A 21207-nucleotide genomic window follows, 5' to 3' on the forward strand; every position below is an offset into this window, starting at 1 on the left:
ACTACTGTAAGAGATGACGCATAAATGCAACTGAGGACCTGCTGAAGGAAAATGCACTTCAAGTAGGTGGTTTTTGTTGAGTTTTTGTTGTTGTTGTTATGGCTGTGAAATGTTTTAAACACTGATGGATGACTTGCCATTCAATTTGGAACGTATATCCTTGTAATCTTGACACTAAATGATTTTATTTTAGTGTCGTCATTAATCTCAAATCTTCAGTTTTAACTTCCAATCTTTGAATTATGACTAATGACATTCCTATCAGCCTTAACTGTAGGCCTACTTTGTGTTTAGTACTACTTACAAATGTTAGCATGCTAATATGCGAAACTAAAATGACAAACATAATACCTGCGTAGCATCAGAATATCAGGCTAACATTGTGAGCATGTTAGCATCACGACATTATAATTGAACTGCATCTAACTACAGCCTCACAGCTGTTAGCATGGTGATAAACTCAGAAGACAATACAAGATACGATACAATGCGAGATACAATACGATACACAATACGATGCGAGCTAGTCTGTCACATTAATTATCCTTATTTTTATTCACCTTTTTTTAGTTAGACTCATATTTTGATATTTTATGAGTAGCTAAACAGAATTTTGTCTTTAGTGCCAATTATTAAAGACTAGTGTGTTACACCTGCTTAGCATGTTAACGTTATCATTGTTAACATGTTAGTATGATGACGTTAGCATTTTGCTCAAAGCAGCACTGTGTCCAAGCAGTCTCACATCTGTTAAAATGACTAAACTTTTGATTATGCTAACCGAACTAAAAGCAGTCTCACATCTGTTAAAATGACTAAAGTTTTGAGTATGCTAACCGAACTAAAAAAATGTTTTTTTTAAAAAAAAACCTACTTAGCATCAGTATGTTAACATTATTATTAATATGTTAGCATGATGGTGCTAGCATTTAAGTCAAAGCAGCACTGTCTGAATGGCTATACAGCCTCACATTTGTGTTGACATATAGCTAAATAAAATTTTGTCTTTAGTGCTAATTAGCAAAGATTAGTACACTAACATGCTAAACTAGGATGATGACCATAAATTACACCTGCTTGGCATATGTTGTAAGGTTGTTTGCTCAAAGCAGCAATGTCTAAGTACAGCTTTACAGCTGCTAGCATGGTGGTAAACCTGTCAGATTCATATGTTAACATTTTATGAGTAGTTAGATTACATTTTGTCATTACTGCTAATTAGCAATTGTTAGCATGGTAACTGAACTAAAAATACAAATAATAATTATAATTTTAAAAAAAAACAAAAACACCCGTTTAGTATCAGTATGTTAGCATTATTATTCTAAGCATGTTAGCATGACACTGTTAGCATTTAACTCAAAGCAGCGCTGTCGCAGTAGCTACAGCCTCACATCTGCTAGCATGGTGGTAAACTTGTTAGACTAGCTAAATAAAATGTTGCCGTTAGTGCTAATTAGCAAAGATTAGTATGCTAACATGCTAAACTAAAATTTCTTGATGGTTAAAAAAAGTACACCTACTTAGCATATGTTAACATTATCAGTGTAAACATGTTAGCATGATGACATTAGCATTTTGCTCAAAGCAGCACTGTATCTTAGTACAGCCTTATAGCTGCTAGCATGGTGATAAATTCATCAGAGTCATATGTTAACATTTTATGAGAAACTAAATAAAAATGTTAAGCAATTGTTAGTATGATAATGAACTACAAATAACAACCAAAAAACTTGATTGGCATCTGTCCAGCTATCCAGGTGTGAGCTGGCAGTGTGCAGGAACACAGCATGGAGCTGATTACCTCTGCAGTCCTTGGTAGCTTGGTACTGCCTGGGTTAATGACATCGGCCACAAGATAAGGCCCAACCCTCTTGATATCCAGGCGTTACTCCACCAGCTTCTTTTCATTGAGAAAAGCTTATCAGCTTCCCAGGGTTATTCCATCAGTCATCTGGCAGAGCACATGGTTGTTTTTCACAGAGAGTGTATTGACAAGTCAAGGTCCACTTAGCAGGGGTGGGTTAGCCTTATAAATACAGGGACACTGGAGGAAGCAGCAGCACTACTTACACGCTCATGAAGAGCCCATCCTGTGAGAGGCCACTTGCATTTCACTGTAGACCTCTACAGCCTGTAAAAATGGATAACAGGTGTCATTGTGCAGCCAGCAGCGACAGGCTATCGAATCCTATCCTCTTCAACATCCTCAGCCAAATGGATAACAGCAAACCGAGCCAAAACTGCTTCAATTCAATACCTCATAGATGCAACTGTGAGCTGCGACAGACAGTGTGCTTGAAAAGGCCATCTGAGATCTGCAAAGAAGCGTCAGCAGTTCTGGTTAAAACTGTCCATTTCATGAAAAACTTGCCAGCCTTTAACCAGATGCCACCAAATGACCAGTTCGCACTTCTTAAGAGCAGCTGGGCACCGCTCTTCATCTTGGGTCTGGCCCAGGAGCGTGTGGATTTTGAGGTGACGGACACACCTGCTGACAGCATGCTGAAGAAAATTCTCCTAAACCGTCAGGAGAGCCCTGAGATGGAGAGGGAGCAGCCCACCATGGCAGGTGTCAGCAAACTCAAATCCTGCCTCAAAAAGTTTTGGAGTTTGGACTTGAGTCCAAAGGAGTATGCATACCTCAAAGGGACCACGATATTTAATCCAGGTGTGTATTCATCTGATGTTGTCCATTATAAAAGACATAAAACACTTGGGTCTCAGGGGCAAAATTTCAGTCACTGCTGCATTATACTGCATGTGTGTCACAGCATCTAATTCCTTGTCTTTACATTCAACAGATGTCCCAGATCTAAAGGCAGCTCTGTTTGTTGAAGGCTTGCAACAGGAAGCTCAGCACGCCCTCAGTGAGGTGGTCCAGCTCCTTCACCCAGGGCACCAGGAGCGCTTTGCTCGAATCCTCCTCACAGCCTCTACGCTGCAGAGCATCACACCCAGCCTCATCACTGAACTCTTCTTCCGGCCCGTGATAGGTCAGGCTGATCTGCTGGAGCTGCTGGTCGACATGCTCTTCTGCAGATAGAAGAGGACAGCGGGGCTTCATATAATAAACTGTCCTGGAGAAAGTTGAATCCGATGTTTTTAACAGTGGTGATACAGAACTTTTTTCGCTGACCAACCCAAGCAATGTTTCCTCATGAAATGAAGGAACGCCTCACAGTGGACAGCTCAGAAAACAACTGATGATAGCCAACAGAAAAAAAACTTGTGTATTGGTGAACACGAAACTATAAATGACTAAACTTACATTGAAGCTGAGGTCACTTTAGCCCAGTCTGGAAATCTTTTAGCTGCTGAAGAAGAAGACAGACTGTACCCACTGAGAATATACTGTATCTTATGTTGAAGATCTTGTTTGCTTCGATGTTGTAAATAAGTCTGCATTTTCAGAACATTTCAAATAAATATATTTTTGTACATGAACGTAACAGTGGAGTTTTGTCTCAATCTTTTAAAAAGACTCACAGCAAGCCAAAACATTGGGAGCAGTGAACTACAACAACATGCAACTAATTAAAGTAGTTTAGCTATGTTTACAGTAGCTTGCTGATTTTTCAACTACATTCATACTCATATAGTGATTCAAGTAGCTAAGTTAGTATTTGGCATTTTTTGTGTAGCTAACTACTGAAGCTACAATCAACTTAAGGCCATAAAAGTGAAGGAATATTTTTTTCATTTTCATTTTACCATTGACTTCTCTAACATAATTGGACCCCCTTTCACCACAACGAATCAGAGGTGATTGTTGCTATGTATTTTAGAAATTTTAGAACTGAGTAATCCTGCATGGTGAAACACCCCCAACTAGACTCTAGTTTCTGGAGGCAGCTGCCTGAGTGATGGACATTGTATAAAACCAAAGCTGCCCTTCCATAACTTTCCCATGAATAGTGGGGTGTTTTATTTTTTAGTGTATTTATGACCAGTGACATTGTTTTTTTGCTGGCATGTGACTGTTTTGTGTTATATTTTATTACTTTTTTACGCCACTTTTTTAAGCAGTTAACCTAACTAGATTTCTCCTTGTGGTAGCTCATTTTATTTTATTTATTTCTTTAAAAATTTGCTGTATTTTAACTTCGTCCAGTGTAAAGTAACTGGTCACTTGCAAAGCCATCCCACTGAGCAAGCAACTTCTGTGGACGTCCAAGTCTAGTTGATATCATGTCCGACGTGATATCAACTAGACTTGGACGTCCACAGACGTTGCTTGCTCAGTGGGATGCTTCCGAATTAGCTTGTACTGTACGAGGCATTGCACATGATACAGACACTCTGTTCTGAACATGTTCATCCCTACAGTTCATTTGGCAGGTCCATCACTGTTGACATGTTACGCAGCCAAGTATTGCTCAAACCTCTTTATTTTAAGTTCCTGTCAAGACGCCAGGGTTTTCAAAGATAGCAAATGTGAGTGAGTTCCCTGGAAGCGTGTAAGATAAAAATGACACCAGAGACAGCTCTAAACATACTAAAAATATGGGTGGTTATGGGTTCAAAAACTTCAATAATATATGTTGAAGCTTCAATGAAGCATACAAACACATTGTAATACAATCTCACAGTTTTTTCTTTATCTCTGAGGTAGCTTAAAAAAATCAAGGCAAACTGGTTTCAAACCAGTAAGTGCCCAATGTGTCATATTTATTATTGCATAAAAATATTAAGAAACCACGTCTGATTCATGCAGGCTGTGTTCTTGGTTTTACCGGATTGTGTTGAAAGTTAACTGTCAGTGTTACGTATCAGTGGTGAGTATTTTTCCCTCTACACTTCATGATCATGTGAAAGTTGAACCACTTCACACCAAGACAGTGACTGAGGGAAAGAGAAGTAACCCCTCTTTCATTTGTTTCTATATGACTACGGATGTTGAAGCAGCACAGTGTGTACTTTGTCTCCCTCTGATGGAAAATAGTGGAGGTCACATGTTTACTCTGAGAAACTATTGTCAGACAGATGCATTAAAATGGACTTAAATTGAGTCTTGGCGTTTTTGTTGCATACATTAAGATTTAACAAAATAAAAGCTCTACACAAAACAAATAAAACATTTTTCATGCACAAAAGTGGAATAAGTATCTAAATGCTAAATCAAGTGTCCAACAAAAATCTGAGCTGAGTGTTTACAGTCTGTAGGCTGGATTTGATACAGAACAAGCCCTCTTGATTCAGCCTGGCCTGTGGTATGCTAGTTGTGAAACAGTGAGTTTATGCATGACACCTCATACAGGTAAAACAGGAATGTGCTGGCGGGGGCAGAGAGCCAGAGGAAATGGGGTTACACAGGGCAACTGCAACACACCACAGTGAGAGCTGAAAGAATTCAGATTGACTGCTCTTTAGTGGTTCTCTGGGCTTAATCTTATTTTCTACATATACATAAAAAGTCACCTACTTTCAGTACAAATCATGTTGGTTTAAGAACGTTTTAAAACCATTCTTAAGGTCAGCTATCTGCTTTATTCTTTGATGTTTAAAGGTGTCAACACATTTTTGAAATAGTCACATTTGCCCTGTCTTTGGTGCTCATTATGTGTATCATCATGTCTTTTAGTGACAGCTGCAACAACAGAACTGTCATCCAAACTGCAAACTACTTTAATGGCTAATGCATATCTTAAAATACACATCGTTGGTTCGTACAGTACAATTACTTTGACGCAAAGTCCAGGATACATTCCTGATTTTGTGCACTGCTTCTTCCCTCTGCAATAAATGACAAAGACAAACCCCAGGATTTTATTTCCTTTTTGTCAGAACCAGCCAAACGAGTTCTTTTTTTCGCTGAGGGCGGAAAAAGCCTGCCTGCTACAGCACAGTGACCTCGGGGAGATGAGCTTGACAACAATAACCCAAAGAGATAAAGAGGAAAAGTAGGCTAAAGAGACAGCGTTAGAAAACCTTGCAAAGGAGAGACGTATTGATGTATGAGAGAAAACTATCTGTTGCAAAACAAATTGGGCCGCTTATATTCAAACTGTGTAATATCATTTTGGCCTGTGTGAACACAGAACAAAAAAGTTCAGTTTTCTGTGAGCTGAAACAGGGCCCTATAGCATAAGGCAACTAATATTTAAGACTTTTTAATGCCACTTGGAATGACATTTAAGACCAAATTTACAGTAACAAAAGTCAAGGAAAAGAAACCTGAGCCGACAATTTTTTTGCAGAATGTTTCTTGTAGCATAAAACATGACTTTTTTGTCTCATGTCGGAAACAAGGGTGGAACAAAAATGGTAAACAGCTGGTGTTTGTTGGTGATTTTTCACTCTGCATATTGGATTACACTCCCTCGATCGCCATTGTGCCAAGTTTGAAACAGTTTTTGTATGAGATACACAGCGCCTCATATGCAGTGCCTTGTACTGGCAAAATTCTACCATATTTAGGATTTTAAAAAGATTGGTTTGAGATATTTTAATGCCAGTTAAGGCCTTATTGTTAGATTATTATTGTTAATTATTTCAATGCCTTCTACAACTTTTAAGAATCTGTGTAAACCCTGTAAAATGAGAAACAGATGACTGACACATCATCATTACATACATAAAGATATCTCCTTACTGAATGCACATAAAAAGGCATAAACAAGCATGGAGATTTTTATTTTGTTAAAAACAGGGCTTATCTGTACATTAAAAACAAAAAAACTGCGGCCAAATGCCACAAACGGTTTAAAAACCCAGAGAGTAACATCAACATATCAATATGTGCATCAAAATATGGCTTAACAATGCAGTTTTCAGGTCAACACATGCTTTCAAAGAGTCTAAATGGCAGGAGTCAATAAGCCCAAACATACACATGCACATGCACAATGGCTTGCATAAACAATCACAGACAAGAATGAGGGAGGTTACGTTCTACCATCAGTCTCTATCCTCTGGCCTGACTGCTAAGATTGCATGGAGTGTTTCTTTTTCTGAAAACAACTTTAAACACTGCGTACGCAAATACATAAAAGAACCTACATTGTCTTTCCCTGTGTAAAAAAACATTGTTTCGTCAGTAGGTCATCTGCTGGAGAGATAAAAAGGTCCACCAATTTAAATGACACTCCAATAGCAAACATTAAGCGGACCACTAAAAGCTGAAGTACCACCGCCCAGGGTAAAAAGGTGCTCCACTCAGTAACAGCGACAACAACAAATAATAGCAGACGAATAACATTGTCCATCTAGTTGGCTACCTCACTTGTTAGCACAGGTACTTTTATATCACCCTTCAGAGAAGAAGAAGAGGAGCGCCTGAAGAGTCTGTTTCGGTGTCGTGATGGTAGGGCGAGTAGGCTGTGGCGGTGCTGGAGGAGTACGCTGTGAGAGAAAGAGATTTATTTAACGTGCTGAAAACAAAAAGCCATCATGGTAGATGTTACATTTCATGCACAAAAGTTTAACCCAGGACGCTGACACATTCCCAGGCCGCGATGTGAAAGTTGTGGAAACACAATGTGGTGTACCCTCATTCAAAGACATGTAACAGGACACTCCGTCCTTGTAACCGCCTCTCCGCAGAACAACGACAACACCAAAAAAAAACAAAAAAAAAACGCTGCTGCACGGTAATTCATCTGTAACCCAAGTTGTTCTCTAAAATTACATAATAAACCAGGGGACATTATGTGGCATATATTTAATGCGACTCGATCCGCTGCTGTGGCAGGTGGTGTAGCATGACCACTGAGCTGGAGGGGAGAATGAGGCAGATTGATGGGTGGGTGTAAGGTGGCAGATGAGGAGGGAGGAGGCAGCTAATGAGCAGGGAATTGTAATATGCAGAGAAAGGGGCAGGAATGCAGGGCTTTCACTGGTTGAAAAGTGGTATGTTACTGGAAAGTAGAGAGGAGGTGAGAACATGCCTGCAGCTGCAGCAGGTACAATGGACTGCAAAGACCTGAGCCCCGCACACTGATTCACAGGGGCAGTAATTACACTTCAATGACCAGGGAAAATACAGACTGTGTCTCCATCAGCACGAAATGTACAATTAATAATAAATGTGCAATATCTGTAACAACCAATCACATGCATGTACACTCTGGTGCTGACTGTTTTTGGATTTTATCCAACTCTTAAGGTTCAGTGTGTAGGATTTAGTGGGATATATTGGCAGAAATTAAATAAAATAAGTGTATTTTCTTTGTGCATGATCACCTGTAAATAAGAATCATTGTGTTTTTATTAACTTAGAATGAGCTGTTGTCCTTGTCCACTGAGTCCGTCATGTTGCACTGCCATGTTTGTACTGTAGCCTGAAACAAAACTAGCTCTACATAGGGCCATTTGCGTTTTTACATTGGCCACCGTAGTTAGCAGCCCCTCTGCCACAAGCCAAACAGCATAGGAAAAACACTGATTTTTAACGTTTAACTGCTTTTTTCAGTGTTTTACCAGTTTTAATCACCTGGTCCGTCTGTTTTGGAGAGGAGGAGACCTCCGTGGATAATTCGGCTCCTGTTAAAAACCTCATGAACATCTGGATCTTGAGTTATCAGAGAAGAAAGGTGAGCACAACTTAACAAGTGCTTGGCTAGCGCACCGTCTGCGACAGACCAAACAGTGTCGGAGAAATACTGATTTGTAACATGCAGCTGCTTTTAAGCGTTTTTATTAGGGGTGGGAATCACCAGCAGCCCCACGATACAATATTATCACAATACTTAAGTCACGATACAATATTACTGTGATTTTAACATGTATGATACCCAATAACATATACTGTGATTTATTACCTTTTCCAAATGCAGTAAAATAAAGGTTCCAGTCTGTTAATCTCACTTCGTTCATTTCAACTGCAAGATGATTCAATTGATTTTATTATTCTAGTAGGCTACCAGAAGTGTCATTTGTACTGTCAATAATAATTTGTATAATATGTGTATTGATACGATATTGTCACACAAAAATATTGCGATACTATGCTGTATCAATTTTTCCCCCCACCCCTAGTTTTTACCGATTTAATTCACCAGGCCTGTTTGTTTTGGAGAGGACGACACATCTGTGGATAACTCGGCTCCCAGTAAAAACTTCCTAAACAATGACAACAGAGGGAATCCTAACCCTTCATTAACTCATAATATGGGCATTTACATCCACCTGAATGAAAACACAGTGTATCTGTGCATCAGTTATGGAAAATTCCCACATGTACTCACTTCTCCCGCTGTAATGTCTCATTTTTCTTGCCAGCTCGTCTGAAGGCGTCTGCTCTGACACTTTCACCTCTGGAACTGTTGCCGGGGAGGAAAAAGACAAAATGAGCACCAGCAGACAAAAAGCGTCAACAGACATTAATAAACTCTCCTTTCAGAATTAATCCAGTCATCTCGGCTATGTGTGTTTTACAAGACGGTGTGTACTTGTGTCAACTTGCCTCAGATTAGCCAATTATTGTTAGGTCATTGCCTGTGAAATGTCTGGCTTATTAGGGCTTACAAACTATGAGCCAAACAAAAGCAGCGTTCCAACAGACACTATGAGTCATTCAGGGAAGACAGGTGAGGTGATTGGTATATTTGGTATGCTGCAGCCAGATGGAGAAAAAAAGTTGTCATGTGGTATCATTTAAATATTTATACAGCAGTAATTATTAATGTTACATGGCATTCTTACAGTCACTGCTCATTAAAGTGTGGGTCATGGTCTCGTTGCCACTGTCAGGGAGCGTCCCATCGTTCCTCCCGTTGGCTCGCTGTCCTGTTGACTGATGGCCCGCTTTTCTCTTTCCCTTGCGCGTGCTGATGCGGATGACCCCGTGCACCAGCTTGCACTCGGCCTCCTGCTCCTCCAGGTTGTAGTCCTGAGCGATGCTGTAGATGAGCTCGCTGATCTCGTTGGTCTTGCGGGAGAACGAGGAGTCGGAGGTGCACTTGGCCAGCTGGTCAATCTGGTGCAGGGCGTAGAGCTCCAGCAGCTTCTTGGTGATAAGAGAGTCAATGTCTGTGCCCGTGTCACTCACCTCATCTAAGTCATAGTCCTCACGGGATATCAGGCTGGTGTTACTGACAGGCCGCTCGCTTTCCCCCTTGCCAGGCGTGCGGGTTCGTCTGGGGGCAGCAACTGGATACCTTACTGTCTTACCTGCGATGCGCACATCTGGGTAGCGGAAGCTGTCACTCATGGGCAGCTTGGAGGTTTTGGTGGACTTGTTTGACTCCACAGGGATGTTACAAGTGGGGTTGGTTATAGCCATGCCATTAGGAGGGTGAGGCTCGCTGCCTGTTTTAGGGTGATGGTCTGTGGAGCTCTCGTTAACAGGCAGGCAGGGCTCCCGGCTGCCATAAAATCCACAGGTCAGTACACAGCAGATAAGAGCCTTACAGCCACTCCAGCCCATGGAGGCACAGGAGCCACAGGCATGTCTGCTGGTGGGCGTGCTGTCTGCTGACCCAGGAATAAATCCTATAGTCTCTGAGCCCCTACCCGTGCCATTTCGCGGGTGGCCCCTGCTGCGACCATACTTGTTCTCTGAATACCGGGAGTGGTCAGTGTGGTGCTCATGATGCTCCCCATGAGGATCCTTGTAGGAGTCTTGGCTGGCCGTGCTCTCCCTGGATATAGTCCGGGTCGCTCTGTGCTTTTCAGCCCTGGAGCTGGAGCTGTGGTGTTTGTGGTGGCGGGACGTCTGGGGAGCCCCTGTGCTGTGGCCAGGCATGGCTCAGAATACCTGGGACCTGGAGTAGGAGAAGCATATTTAGAAATAATAACCAGGTGGAAACCTCCCCTTTTTGTGTTGCCACACAGGCTTGCAGCACGAAACTCACCATGACACATTAAAAGTAGCCCGCATTAAAGAGTCAAGAGGTAAACACTTTGCTGCCAGTAAGGCAACCTCCCCGGAAATTCTGAGAATGTAAATAAAACTGAGTGCATTGATTGTTGGCCTGATAATAATTTGGCCCATTTCGCTCGCGCCCTTAAAGCTTGTTTGGCCTACAGTGCAGAAAACACCTCTCACCAAAACTCATTCAACTTTTACCCGTTTTTAATTTCACCTACAAAACCTTTACTCACCGCATATGAGGAAACACTTGTGATTGTTATCCCAGAGAACTTGCTTGGCGAGCAAACCGCGGAAGTCTCTCACAGAAAACTTCTGCTAGCGCTTCAAACAGAGAAAGAAAGACGGATTTTGTCCGCCCACAGATTCCCAGGTGACTTTACTTCCACGTAACGTCAAACTTTGCAAACCTAAAGTCGGCTGCCTCGACCGACCAGCACAGCTCGGCTCATTCGTGTCGTCTCTCTTTTTTCTTGTGTCCGTAAAACGCAGTCTTCTGTTGCCGTGAGTCTCCCAATGTTTGGCTATTACCTGCGGCTACAGCTAATCCCAGAATCCTACACCCACCCACAGGTGAGTGGTGACGTCACGCGAGGCGGATATAAAAGCACAGAAGAAGGAAAGAGAAAAAAGGAGAGAGGAGGAAAAGACGCAAAAAATAAATAAATAAATAAAAGAAGACCTGAAATTTAAAAAATGAAAAATAAAATGTGTAATAGAATAAGAAAAAAAGGAAAAGTGACACCTCTGATCATCTGTCAGATTATAATTTGCCACTAGGTGATGCAACACGACTAATAAACTGTTAAATCCTGCACTTTACATTGTTACAAGTTCTTCATTTGTGCACACACATGCTGTGAAAACACACACACACACACACACACACACACACACACACAATGCACACAAAGGTGCACTGCAGCTGCAGAGCCAGCAGGTGTTTTCCAAGCAATATCTTTCATTCTGCCCTATTTTTCTCTCCATGGAAACACTTAATCACCCACTCTTTGGATTGAAATAGTAGGGCCACCTCACCTGGAGAGAAAATATGTGTCTGCGTGTGCAGCGTGGTGTCTTGTGGTTTCACTGACGTCACAACAAAACAGGGGCACGATAATAAAAGTTTATTATATTCATAATGAATGTAAATACAGATTTCACATCACACAGGAGCTCTAGTATCTATTCATTTGAATATTGTAATACAGATCATATTATGGATTCTAGCACAATAAAGATACATTAATAATTGAATTAAAGATTGAGTACCTAATATAAAATTTACTGGGTGTCAACATGCATTTTTTCAAGCCATTGAACTATATGTCACTTATCTTTCTGGCAGTCTTCTGCAGTATGTTAAGATATTTTAAGTCAAGATACTAATAGCAAAAGGCAAACAAACCACAACTGACAGGAAATGAGATGCAGGCTGTCTAGTCCGTTTTCAGTCTAACCTATCATGATTTATATTCCTATAAAATGTATAATAAACATACATTATTATTACAGGAATACTTCACCCCCCATATGATAATCTATGTATCAATTACTCACCCCGTGTAATGTTGAATTTGTGAAGAAAACTTTTCTCGCATGCCTCTACAGTGAACGAAGAATCCAAAAACAGCATTAATTCTTGATGAACTGACATCATAGGGGGCCATGTTAAACAACAGCAAAACTATATCAAAACGTGTGTTTACAAACTCTAACGCAACTCCTGCAGTATAACGTAAGTCTCATTTTTCCACTCATATGCTTGGTACTTCCCAAACATGTACACTTTTACTAAAACCTTATTATTCAAAACACTTACAAAGTCTCATGCACGGATGAAGAGCCCACCTGTGCTGTTTATGCTGAAGTGTTTTTAATTGTAAGGTTTTGGTAAAAATGCACACGTTTGGGAAGTCCTGAGCATACAACTGAATAAATATGACTTGGATTATACTGCACGAGTTGTGTTGAGAGTTTGTAAATGGATGCTTTGATGTAGTTTTGCTGTTACGAAACCCCTAAGACTTTTCTGTTTTTGGATTCTTCGTTTACCATGGAGGCAATCCAACCTAACATGAGGTGAGTCATTAATATACAAATGGTCATTTTAGAGATGGAGTGTTCTTCTAAGGTAAATTTATAAACACAAGTGCCTCAACAACACAAAGGCACTTTTAAAGTGAGATTTGTAGGTTGTAACTGCATTATGTACAGGAGGCTCAAAAACATGACTTGGAAATCTACCGGCATAAACTATACACATCTACATCGTTTTCAAATGATTCTAGCTTCATTAAAGGATCATAGGTTCAAAGGTGGAGATGTTTTCAGCTGTTTGACATGTTTTTCTGGAGGAACAATACAGGTGTCACTTGGCAGCTGCTGTGACAAAGGTAATCCTAAGTGCCCTCGTGCCCCGCTGCCACCATTATTTGCGGCGATGTGCCCCAGCCGAGGGTCTGAGTCAATCTCATATCGGTAGTGATACCCCTCCAGAACGTCCTGACACGCATCTCTCATATCAGTGATCCATTTCTTCATACCCTTGCGGTTCAGGTAGAGAACAAAGAGAAAGACCATGCCCACAAAGCCCAGCACCAGCCCTAGGAAGACATATGATGTCTGCAGGGTGAGGTCCGTCACCTCTGCTTGGACTGGAACAACACATCCAATAGCCTGGATGCTTAGTCCTCGCAGTCGGGTGTTGCTTAACCCTCTCGGCGAGGCACACCTCACAGCGTCCACATCCACCTGGGCTCTTGATTCATTCAGCCAGGCCACAAAATTTCTGATCTCACAGGAGCAGGTGTAGGGATTGTCACCAAGAAAGATTCGGATGTTCCCAAGCTTCTCCAGCTCTTGTAGAGCATCAGCCCTGAAGGTCATGAAGGCGTTGCGAGTAAGGTCCAGCACCTCCAGGTGGCTCATTCCAGAGAAGGTTCCACTGTAGACAGCCATCAGAGAGTTGTTAGTGAGGAAGAGCTGCTGCAGGTTGGGAAGGTGAGAGAACATCCCCGGGGGCAGGAGGGCGAGGTGGTTCCCAGAGAGGTCTAGGCGGAGGAGCCCCCTGAGGCCGCCCCAGCGTAGAGCTGTGGTGAGGTCCGTCAGGGCTGTGAAGTTGTACAGCGAGCGGCTCAGGTTGAGCTCCTGGAGGGGACTGCCAGGTATGCTGAGAGCTTCTGGATGAATGAGGGCCAGGTGGTTCTCACTGAGGTCCAGGAAGCGCAAGTTGATGAGGGAAGAGAAGCTGTGAGACGCCATCTCTGTAATCCTGTGAAGACGACTAACACTGTCACATATGTACTTAGACATTTAGTATTAATTTCATGCTCGGATGCAACGCACTGTCCTGTCAAAGTAAACAAATAAAAAGAAAACACATTCAGAGAAATAAATTTTACATATTTATTAGATACACATCAAGAAAGTTAGTCATATTATTCAAATATAGCTCAAAATACATGAATGAAACAACAAAACAAACACTGACATTCTCACCTATTATTGCTTAAAATGATGTTGCTGACATTCTCCAGCTCTGTAAACGAATCAGGTCCAATGTGATGTATATTATTCCCTGTGATGATGACAGTCTTTGCATATCCTGGGATACTCTGTGGCACCGTGAGCAGATCCTTAGAAACACATTTCACTGTGCGAGTGACGGCAAAACACTCACAGACAAAAGGACACTCCAAACACTGGTACGGTGCACAGAGAAGGATTCCCAGAAACACCCAGACTGCAAAAACACACATCGCTAAATAACAGTCAGTTAAAAATAAAGATACAAAAAATGACTTGAAATACAGCAGAAAAAAATAGGGAGTCAAATTCTAAACACAGCTTATCGAATGCTGCCGAGGCGGCAAAGAGCACTCCGAGATCAGCCCCTCAACATCTGCTCTAGTCTGGGAATAAAGGTTCCTGTGAACTGATGGTAGTTCATATCACAAGTAGAATCTGCTGGATGAAAAAGGTACGTGGTTCCCTTAAAGGTACAGAGGACGATTAGGGCATCCACAGCAGGTGACCTACACCACAGTCTGCCAGGGGAGACTGAAAAGGCTTTGTATAAAGCACAGACCAAAATAAAGTTACACAAACATCAAACTGAACAAGATATACAATAATAAATAATACTCTTTTAGGTACATAGAATCAAAAACTAATCAATTCATAATGTAACGTCGTATTGCTCATCACTAGAGTTATAGTAATGTTCCAGCATGAGGATGCACAGTTAGTAAGCATTCAAATTCTGTCTGAAGAAATGCAAACAATACACTCATGTCAAAGAAAACACTTCACAGGTTTGACTTACACACCCGAGCAAAGAGGACTGAGGGGAGGAAGGCGTTTTTACAGCACAATAACACTATTTTTCACATGTGGGTCCTTGATCTTTCCTATCTTTGGTAGCGGCTCATATCTCTAGACAAATAATTGATGAATACTTTCACCATTAAGATTCCATGATCCATTCTGTAGTGATTCATCACTGAAATGTACATTAGCCATTGCGGGAACACATTCATCACTGCCATTCTTAGAAAAAGTACATCCCCGAATTCAACAGTATTGCTCTACTGTGGTGCAATACTCTTGTAGTACTCTCAATAAGCAAAACACAAGCTCAGAACCCACTGTGTGAAAAACAGTAATGGTGAACTTTGAAGATACCATAACTTACTCAGCTGACTAAATCATAAATAGTAAAGAAATAAAAATTCTTGACAGCTTCTACAGTATTGATTTCAAAACTAACTACACACCAGCAGATAGGCTTTGCCTTTACAGGAACACTTTGCCCACAAAATGGTCATTTGTATATCCCTTACTCGCCCTGTGTTACCTTGAATTTGTGGAAAAAATGTATCTTTTCTTGTACAGTAGGCGTAGAATCCAAAAACAAACTTTCACGCAATTTGTGCTGTACTTCTAAAACATGTATTTTTGCTGAAACATTTCTATTTAAAGTCCCCATGAAATGGAAAAAACATTTTCCCAGTTTTAATCCTGTGTCTCAGTGTTAAATGATCATTTTTCTCATATGCCAAATATGTGTAAAAATCATTATCAGTGTTTTTAAATCAAAATCCCTGTTTTTTATCTTATGAACAACCAGGTAAAACAGTTTAATGACTCATCCTGCATTCAAGGGCGTTTACAAAAGTTCAACCAGTCCAATGAAATTTTGAGCAACTAGCTAACCACGCTATACCGTACATCAATGTTTGTGGGTTGCAGTAGCTAACAGAGCAATATGGAGAGAGATAGAAAGAGATGTGTGTTGGGATATCAGTGGGCAAAACCTTTGTTTTCATTTCCAAAGCAATATGGCTGATTCATCCATTCACTCGTCCCCTTCCTGATCTAACAGTGAGGGAAGTCTTTGTGTGGAGTCAACAGTTCACTCAATAGCGGACTCCGCTGCAGCTCCCTAACGTGCTAAACTCTAAGCCTGCCCACTTTTTAGCAGTCCAATACAATTCGAAATATTTGACTTAAATCCATCTTGCAACTGTATGCTGCTTAAATTTTCCGTTTGACTGTGACATACAACACACTACAGAAGCTAAAAAACTCTAACTTCTCTTTCGCGGGGACTTTAAAGCACTTCTGGCTAAGAGTAGCGTGCATGGACAAGCTTTGTGTTTGCATTCTGCTCAAGTATTTCATTCAGTTGCAGAGGTGTGCAACTTGTTTGTGCATGAGACTGTTTATGTGGATTATTAAAGTATTACAACTGAATAAACTTGGACTTGGATGGATGAAACTGCACAAGCTGTGTGAGAGTTTGTAAATGGATGATTTGATATAATTTGGCTGTTGTTAAAAGCAGCCCCACTTTACTTTAATTCCTCAAGAATGTTCACCATTTTTGGATTCTTCGTTCACCGTGGAGGCATGCAAGAAAAACAAAGTTTTCTTCATTAATTCAACTTAACACTGGGTGGGTAACTGATATACAAATGGTCATTTTGTGGGTGAAGCATTCCTTTAAATAGCCTCCTAGAGACTACATCACCAACACACAAGGAAATCCTTCATTTGGAATTTTTTGTACAAACAAACGTCCTGTCAAAACATCATCATCATCATTCAAGTCAACAGCCGGTGACAATGTATTAAGTATAACCAAAGTCTTTGAGTCATCCTGTTGGACTGCTCGCTCCACTACTGCAGGTTAAATGTTAGGATGAATGTGCCGAGGACTCCGCAGAGCATGAAGAAGGGTAGCCAGGTCTTGAGGAAAGCTGCCCAGCTGAAGGAGACAGAGAGGGTAATGTGTGTTAGAGGTATCACCAACACCTGGATATTCTGAGTGTGTTTTGGACAGACAAGGACGTGTGAGGTGTGTTGAAGTATCACATGGTGCATTGTCTTTACTCCCACAGGCCCACAGCTCCCCTCACTCCCCCTGAGTGCAGTCCAGCTTCCGTCCTACTGTCCTTTCAACCCAGCCGGCACAGGGAGCCCCACCGGAGGGGTGACCTTCAGTGGTGACACAGAGGGGAGCGCTGCTGTCAGTGATGAATTACACAACTCCCCTTCTGTTTAAAAGACTCCTGTGCCATGGGAGTGTATGTGCAAAGGCAGCACAAACTGTGACGTCTCTATGTGGGTCAGTAGAGAATAATGAGGGGGGTTCTCTGTGCCATATGTCTCTTAAAGGGATAGTTTGGATATCTTTGGGTGGGGTTGTGTGAGGTACTTATTCACAGTCAGTGTATTACCTACAGTCTATGACAAACAAACAGGCTGGAGTACAGGCACAAAAGCTGAGTAACACAATGCTTTGGATGAGGGCAGCAGCAATTTGTGTGTAAAATATGTTTTAGCCACCCAAAAAAGGCCCACCTTAGTTTGTTTGTGTTATTGTGTGACTTTGGTGAATCCGTACTAACTCTTTAGAACACCAAAGATGCACAACACAAACTAACAAACCAACTGAGGCAGCTGTAGACCAGCAACTCCTGTGTTTTGCAAGGTAAAAATACTATTTTTCTGAAGGGAGTCTGACTATGAGGAGAGCATAGATAACGGCTTCCCCGTGAGAGAGGGCAGCCTGACAGCAAGGCTAAGTGGTGAAAATATTCTGAATATAGTGTACATTTAAACAGACATTGATTTTGTTAAGGTGGGCCTTTTTCTAGATGGTAAAATACTTTTTGCCTCCCCTTGTCCACAGCAGTACTTTGCTTAGCTTCCATGGTGGTACTCCAGTATGTAATACACTGATTATAGATAAGTATCTTAAGCCCCATTTCCACCGAGCAGTACATCCTTATCTTTAAACGTTTACACCAATACATTAATTTTGACCAGATTATGTGAACAGCATTATATCTCAAGCCTCTCTTGGAGGAAAAAAAAGTGTTGCGGAGCATCGTTCCCGTGGGCTTCGGCAAAACTCTTGGGCTTGCCCAAGGAGGACTAAATGCACGAACCTGCTATTTTTAAATATCCACTCAAGAGAGACTCTCACTGCAGCCTGTTTATTTTGTTCTGAAAATGTCGGTATGCCACCCCATTCTGTGGACAATAAACGAGATGCAGACTGATCAAGGAGGAAATACAGTGAGCGCTGGACAAAGCAGTGAGAGACAACAACCTCGCCCACATTTAAGAGTACTGCTTGCTGTGGACATGCTAAATGGACCATAGTGAAAGTGTTTGGAGGAAACGGGGCTTTGTACAACCCCACTTCAAAAATCTTAACTATCCCTTTAATGCTCACAAGCATCCATCAGCAGAGCAATTTGGAACGGCTGTGTACATGTTAGCTAACTTGTGGTTGGGCTACTGCTTCTCTTGTCTTGTCTGTATATATGACTGCTGCTACTACTACTGCATGTCTGTCTGTCCTGGAAGAGGAAACCTGCCTGCGTCGCTATCTTTTTTCCCCATTTCCCATTTTTAAAAAAATGTCTCCAAGTTTCTCCTTACCCAAATCTGGGATCTGAGGATAGAGGGTATCTGCTGTTGCAGCGTGTATGTGTTGTACAGGTTGAAAAGCAGTTTGATGCAAATTTGTGTTACGTAATTTTGGGCTGTTTAAATAAATATTGACTTGATTTGACAAACCAAAGCCGTGTTATGTCACAAACAGCGCAAACAAAAGCAAAGAGATAGTTTATCATAGAGGTGTTTCAGCCGTGACTCAGATGGTAGAGAGGGTTAAGCCATCAAGGTTGGTGGTTCAGTCCTAGGCTGCTTCAGTCCACATGTACAAGTGTCTCTGACAAAGGCATTTAACACCATAAGAGTCCGTCAAATCATTGTAGTGTAATTACAATGTTATGGGAGCTAAATCTGTCAAATGTTAACAAGGTGATTGCTGTTTTATCAGATTAGATAAGGTGTTCAGACATAGCAACATGCACTGAAAACCCATGAACAAGATGTTAACAGTTCTTAATCGTAAAACAAATGGCAGAATGGGGCTAAAATACTCACCTCACATGTTTCCCACGAATAAAAGACAGCACACACAGGTTCACCATGTTCCAAGACGAGCTGTTGTCGTAGTGCATAAGGTTGAGGGCCATGGCAACGTGGGAATGGCAGTTATCTAAGCACAGATTATGCTTCAATAAAACAGAAAAAAAACAGTTATTACTACATGAATAATGACAATAATGTGGAAATATGTGCATTAGAAATCCTAAATATCATCTTACCGGCCTACATTTGTATTCCTCAGATGCATCATGCACTGCTTTGTCCCATGTAGCAACACCGTTGCCACACACTTTGTCCACATCAAGCTTCCAGTACCTGCAATATTAGTGAACAGTCAATGAGTTCATTTGACCTATTTGTTGAAATACCATTAAACTATTAATACACAATATTTTCATTATCACACTTACTTTGTTGGTCTGCCAAAACCCATGTTGTCCTCCTGGAGAGAAAGTCACATTTTAAAACATTTTATGAATCATACTAGTGTGCATGCTTTCAATTATTATGGGATTCAGCTCTGCCTGTGACTCCCATTTATCAACAATTCAACAGCTGCACTCTGCACGTCACCATGACATCTCAGATTCATCTCTGTCTCACTGCACTCTGCTGGGCCATTACACAGACGTGAACAGTTACATGACATCACACTATTATAGCTGATAAATGCAGATAGTTAGACTTTTAAGCAATACTCACTGAGACAAAGTATGATCCTGCAAAATCTCGTATGACTCCAGAAGAGGTGCATATACCCATGTGACCAATGAAGGGGAGCACCCACCTGCAGGATGCAGCCAGCACACATTACATCGACACACTGATTGTGTAACAGAATAAACACAGTAGAGTACATTTAATGCAGTCAATTACTAAAAGGAAATAGATAACATGAGATTTAACCAACAGCTGACGTAAGACTGCTTCATTTCATGTGACGTTAGCAAAACAACAACCTGCTGTAACATGACATGCTAAGCTAACGCTAGCAAAACAACGTGTTAGCTTCTTACGATAAAATAGGAATAGGCGTCCAGACAATGCAGAACGGGTAGCGGGTGCTCTTTCTGTCGCTTTTGATGAAATCACCGTGGTAGCTCATCATTATGTCGGTTTCGTCCACCTCCGCCATCACTGCCTGGAATGACATGAGATGACGCACGGCCGACGGCAGGCGGCGCGGAAGCGGAAGCGCGGAGTCGTCGCCACAGCGGTTGAACCAACTGTCGGTCAGTGAACGCAACACCGTTCATTTGTACTTGGACTGCGGCGTTTGCTTACCGCAATTTAATCAGGTTTGATGAGAACTAGGGGCTTCCAGTCGTCAGTCTTTAGCAAAACAACAATATATATTTTTTTATTTTTGAATATTTATTGTTATTTGTTGTATTATTCAGGGTTTCTGAAGGTCCCTCAATATCTTGAAAAGTCTTAAATTTAATTTTATAAATATTAGGCCTTAAAAGTCATTATATAGTCTTAAATTTAAACTTGTGGGGTCTTAATTGCTACAAACATTTGATCTAATTCATCCATCTAGTACTTTGATTTTGTCAAAATGTTATACATATTTAAACCTACCACTGAATCTAATACTGTCTTTTTACTTTGTACTTACCTGCTGGAAAGAAAATGTAGATTAACCCGTGTCACTTTAATAACCATATTCCTATATAAAACTTAGTTCTGCATAGGACCACACCTGTATACTTACCTGCTATGCTTCATGAAAAAGATGATTTGTCCAACATTTTGGTTAAAAATGATCTTGAAAAAATATTAAATTTAAGCACCTAATAGCTGTAGACACCATGATCATTATTATTATTCATGAAGACACTTCTGAATTGTTCCAAGGACAAGAGGCAATCAGGCATAACGCCAATGGATGGAGCGCGTCTTATTTCAAAGAATAAGTG

At 41.1% G+C, this 21207-nt stretch overlaps 4 protein-coding genes across 4 annotated transcripts; 1 reads left to right on the top strand and 3 right to left on the bottom strand.

The window, feature by feature from the left end:
- The first annotated feature begins 2079 nt into the window (after positions 1–2079).
- Positions 2080–3411, top strand: nr0b2a (nuclear receptor subfamily 0, group B, member 2a). Its single transcript, XM_049584826.1, has 2 exons — positions 2080–2671; positions 2805–3411. The coding sequence occupies exons 1-2, from the start codon at positions 2080–2082 to the stop codon at positions 3044–3046; spliced, it is 834 nt and encodes a 277-aa protein (XP_049440783.1). The 3' UTR covers positions 3047–3411.
- Positions 3412–7140: 3729 nt separating this feature from the next.
- Positions 7141–11370, bottom strand: kdf1a (keratinocyte differentiation factor 1a). The gene is made up of 4 exons (XM_049584575.1): positions 11047–11370; positions 9646–10706; positions 9189–9263; positions 7141–7344 (listed from the first exon to the last, which is right to left on the bottom strand). The coding sequence occupies exons 2-4, from the start codon at positions 10685–10687 to the stop codon at positions 7256–7258; spliced, it is 1206 nt and encodes a 401-aa protein (XP_049440532.1). The 5' UTR covers positions 10688–10706; positions 11047–11370; the 3' UTR covers positions 7141–7255.
- A 1566-nt stretch (positions 11371–12936) lies between these two features.
- On the bottom strand, positions 12937–14576 carry LOC125893560 (trophoblast glycoprotein-like). Its single transcript, XM_049584294.1, has 2 exons — positions 14315–14576; positions 12937–14087 (listed from the first exon to the last, which is right to left on the bottom strand). Exons 1-2 carry the CDS (start codon positions 14572–14574, stop codon positions 13118–13120), a joined length of 1230 nt encoding a protein of 409 aa, XP_049440251.1. The 5' UTR covers positions 14575–14576; the 3' UTR covers positions 12937–13117.
- Positions 14577–14591: 15 nt separating this feature from the next.
- Positions 14592–20458, bottom strand: LOC125893561 (transmembrane protein 222-like). Its single transcript, XM_049584295.1, has 6 exons — positions 20302–20458; positions 19988–20072; positions 19696–19727; positions 19504–19600; positions 19280–19410; positions 14592–17084 (listed from the first exon to the last, which is right to left on the bottom strand). The coding sequence occupies exons 1-6, from the start codon at positions 20436–20438 to the stop codon at positions 16997–16999; spliced, it is 570 nt and encodes a 189-aa protein (XP_049440252.1). The 5' UTR covers positions 20439–20458; the 3' UTR covers positions 14592–16996.
- Positions 20459–21207: the final 749 nt, after the last annotated feature.

This window comes from Epinephelus fuscoguttatus, linkage group LG8 (assembly GCF_011397635.1).
Source record: "Epinephelus fuscoguttatus linkage group LG8, E.fuscoguttatus.final_Chr_v1".
In the NCBI taxonomy this organism is placed as follows: domain Eukaryota; kingdom Metazoa; phylum Chordata; class Actinopteri; order Perciformes; family Serranidae; genus Epinephelus; species Epinephelus fuscoguttatus.

What these genes read in the sequence shown, in the direction of transcription:
- nr0b2a (XM_049584826.1), top strand. Translation starts at nt 2,080, where the DNA reads ATGAAGAGCCCATCCTGTGAGAGGCCACTTGCATTTCACTGTAGACCT. An exon ending in GACCACGATATTTAATCCAG is followed by an intron (nt 2,672 to 2,804) that starts GTGTGTATTCAT and finishes TACATTCAACAG; the next exon opens with ATGTCCCAGATCTAAAGGCA.
- kdf1a (XM_049584575.1), bottom strand. Translation starts at nt 10,687, where the DNA reads ATGCCTGGCCACAGCACAGGGGCTCCCCAGACGTCCCGCCACCACAAA. An exon ending in CACTTTAATGAGCAGTGACT is followed by an intron (nt 9,264 to 9,645) that starts GTAAGAATGCCA and finishes CCCCGGCAACAG; the next exon opens with TTCCAGAGGTGAAAGTGTCA. An exon ending in GAGACATTACAGCGGGAGAA is followed by an intron (nt 7,345 to 9,188) that starts GTGAGTACATGT and finishes TTTCTCTCACAG; the next exon opens with CGTACTCCTCCAGCACCGCC.
- LOC125893560 (XM_049584294.1), bottom strand. Translation starts at nt 14,574, where the DNA reads ATGTGTGTTTTTGCAGTCTGGGTGTTTCTGGGAATCCTTCTCTGTGCA. An exon ending in ATCATTTTAAGCAATAATAG is followed by an intron (nt 14,088 to 14,314) that starts GTGAGAATGTCA and finishes TCGTCTTCACAG; the next exon opens with GATTACAGAGATGGCGTCTC.
- LOC125893561 (XM_049584295.1), bottom strand. Translation starts at nt 20,438, where the DNA reads ATGTCATTCCAGGCAGTGATGGCGGAGGTGGACGAAACCGACATAATG. An exon ending in GGTTTTGGCAGACCAACAAA is followed by an intron (nt 19,601 to 19,695) that starts GTAAGTGTGATA and finishes CTAATATTGCAG; the next exon opens with GTACTGGAAGCTTGATGTGG. An exon ending in AGGAATACAAATGTAGGCCG is followed by an intron (nt 19,411 to 19,503) that starts GTAAGATGATAT and finishes GTTTTATTGAAG; the next exon opens with CATAATCTGTGCTTAGATAA.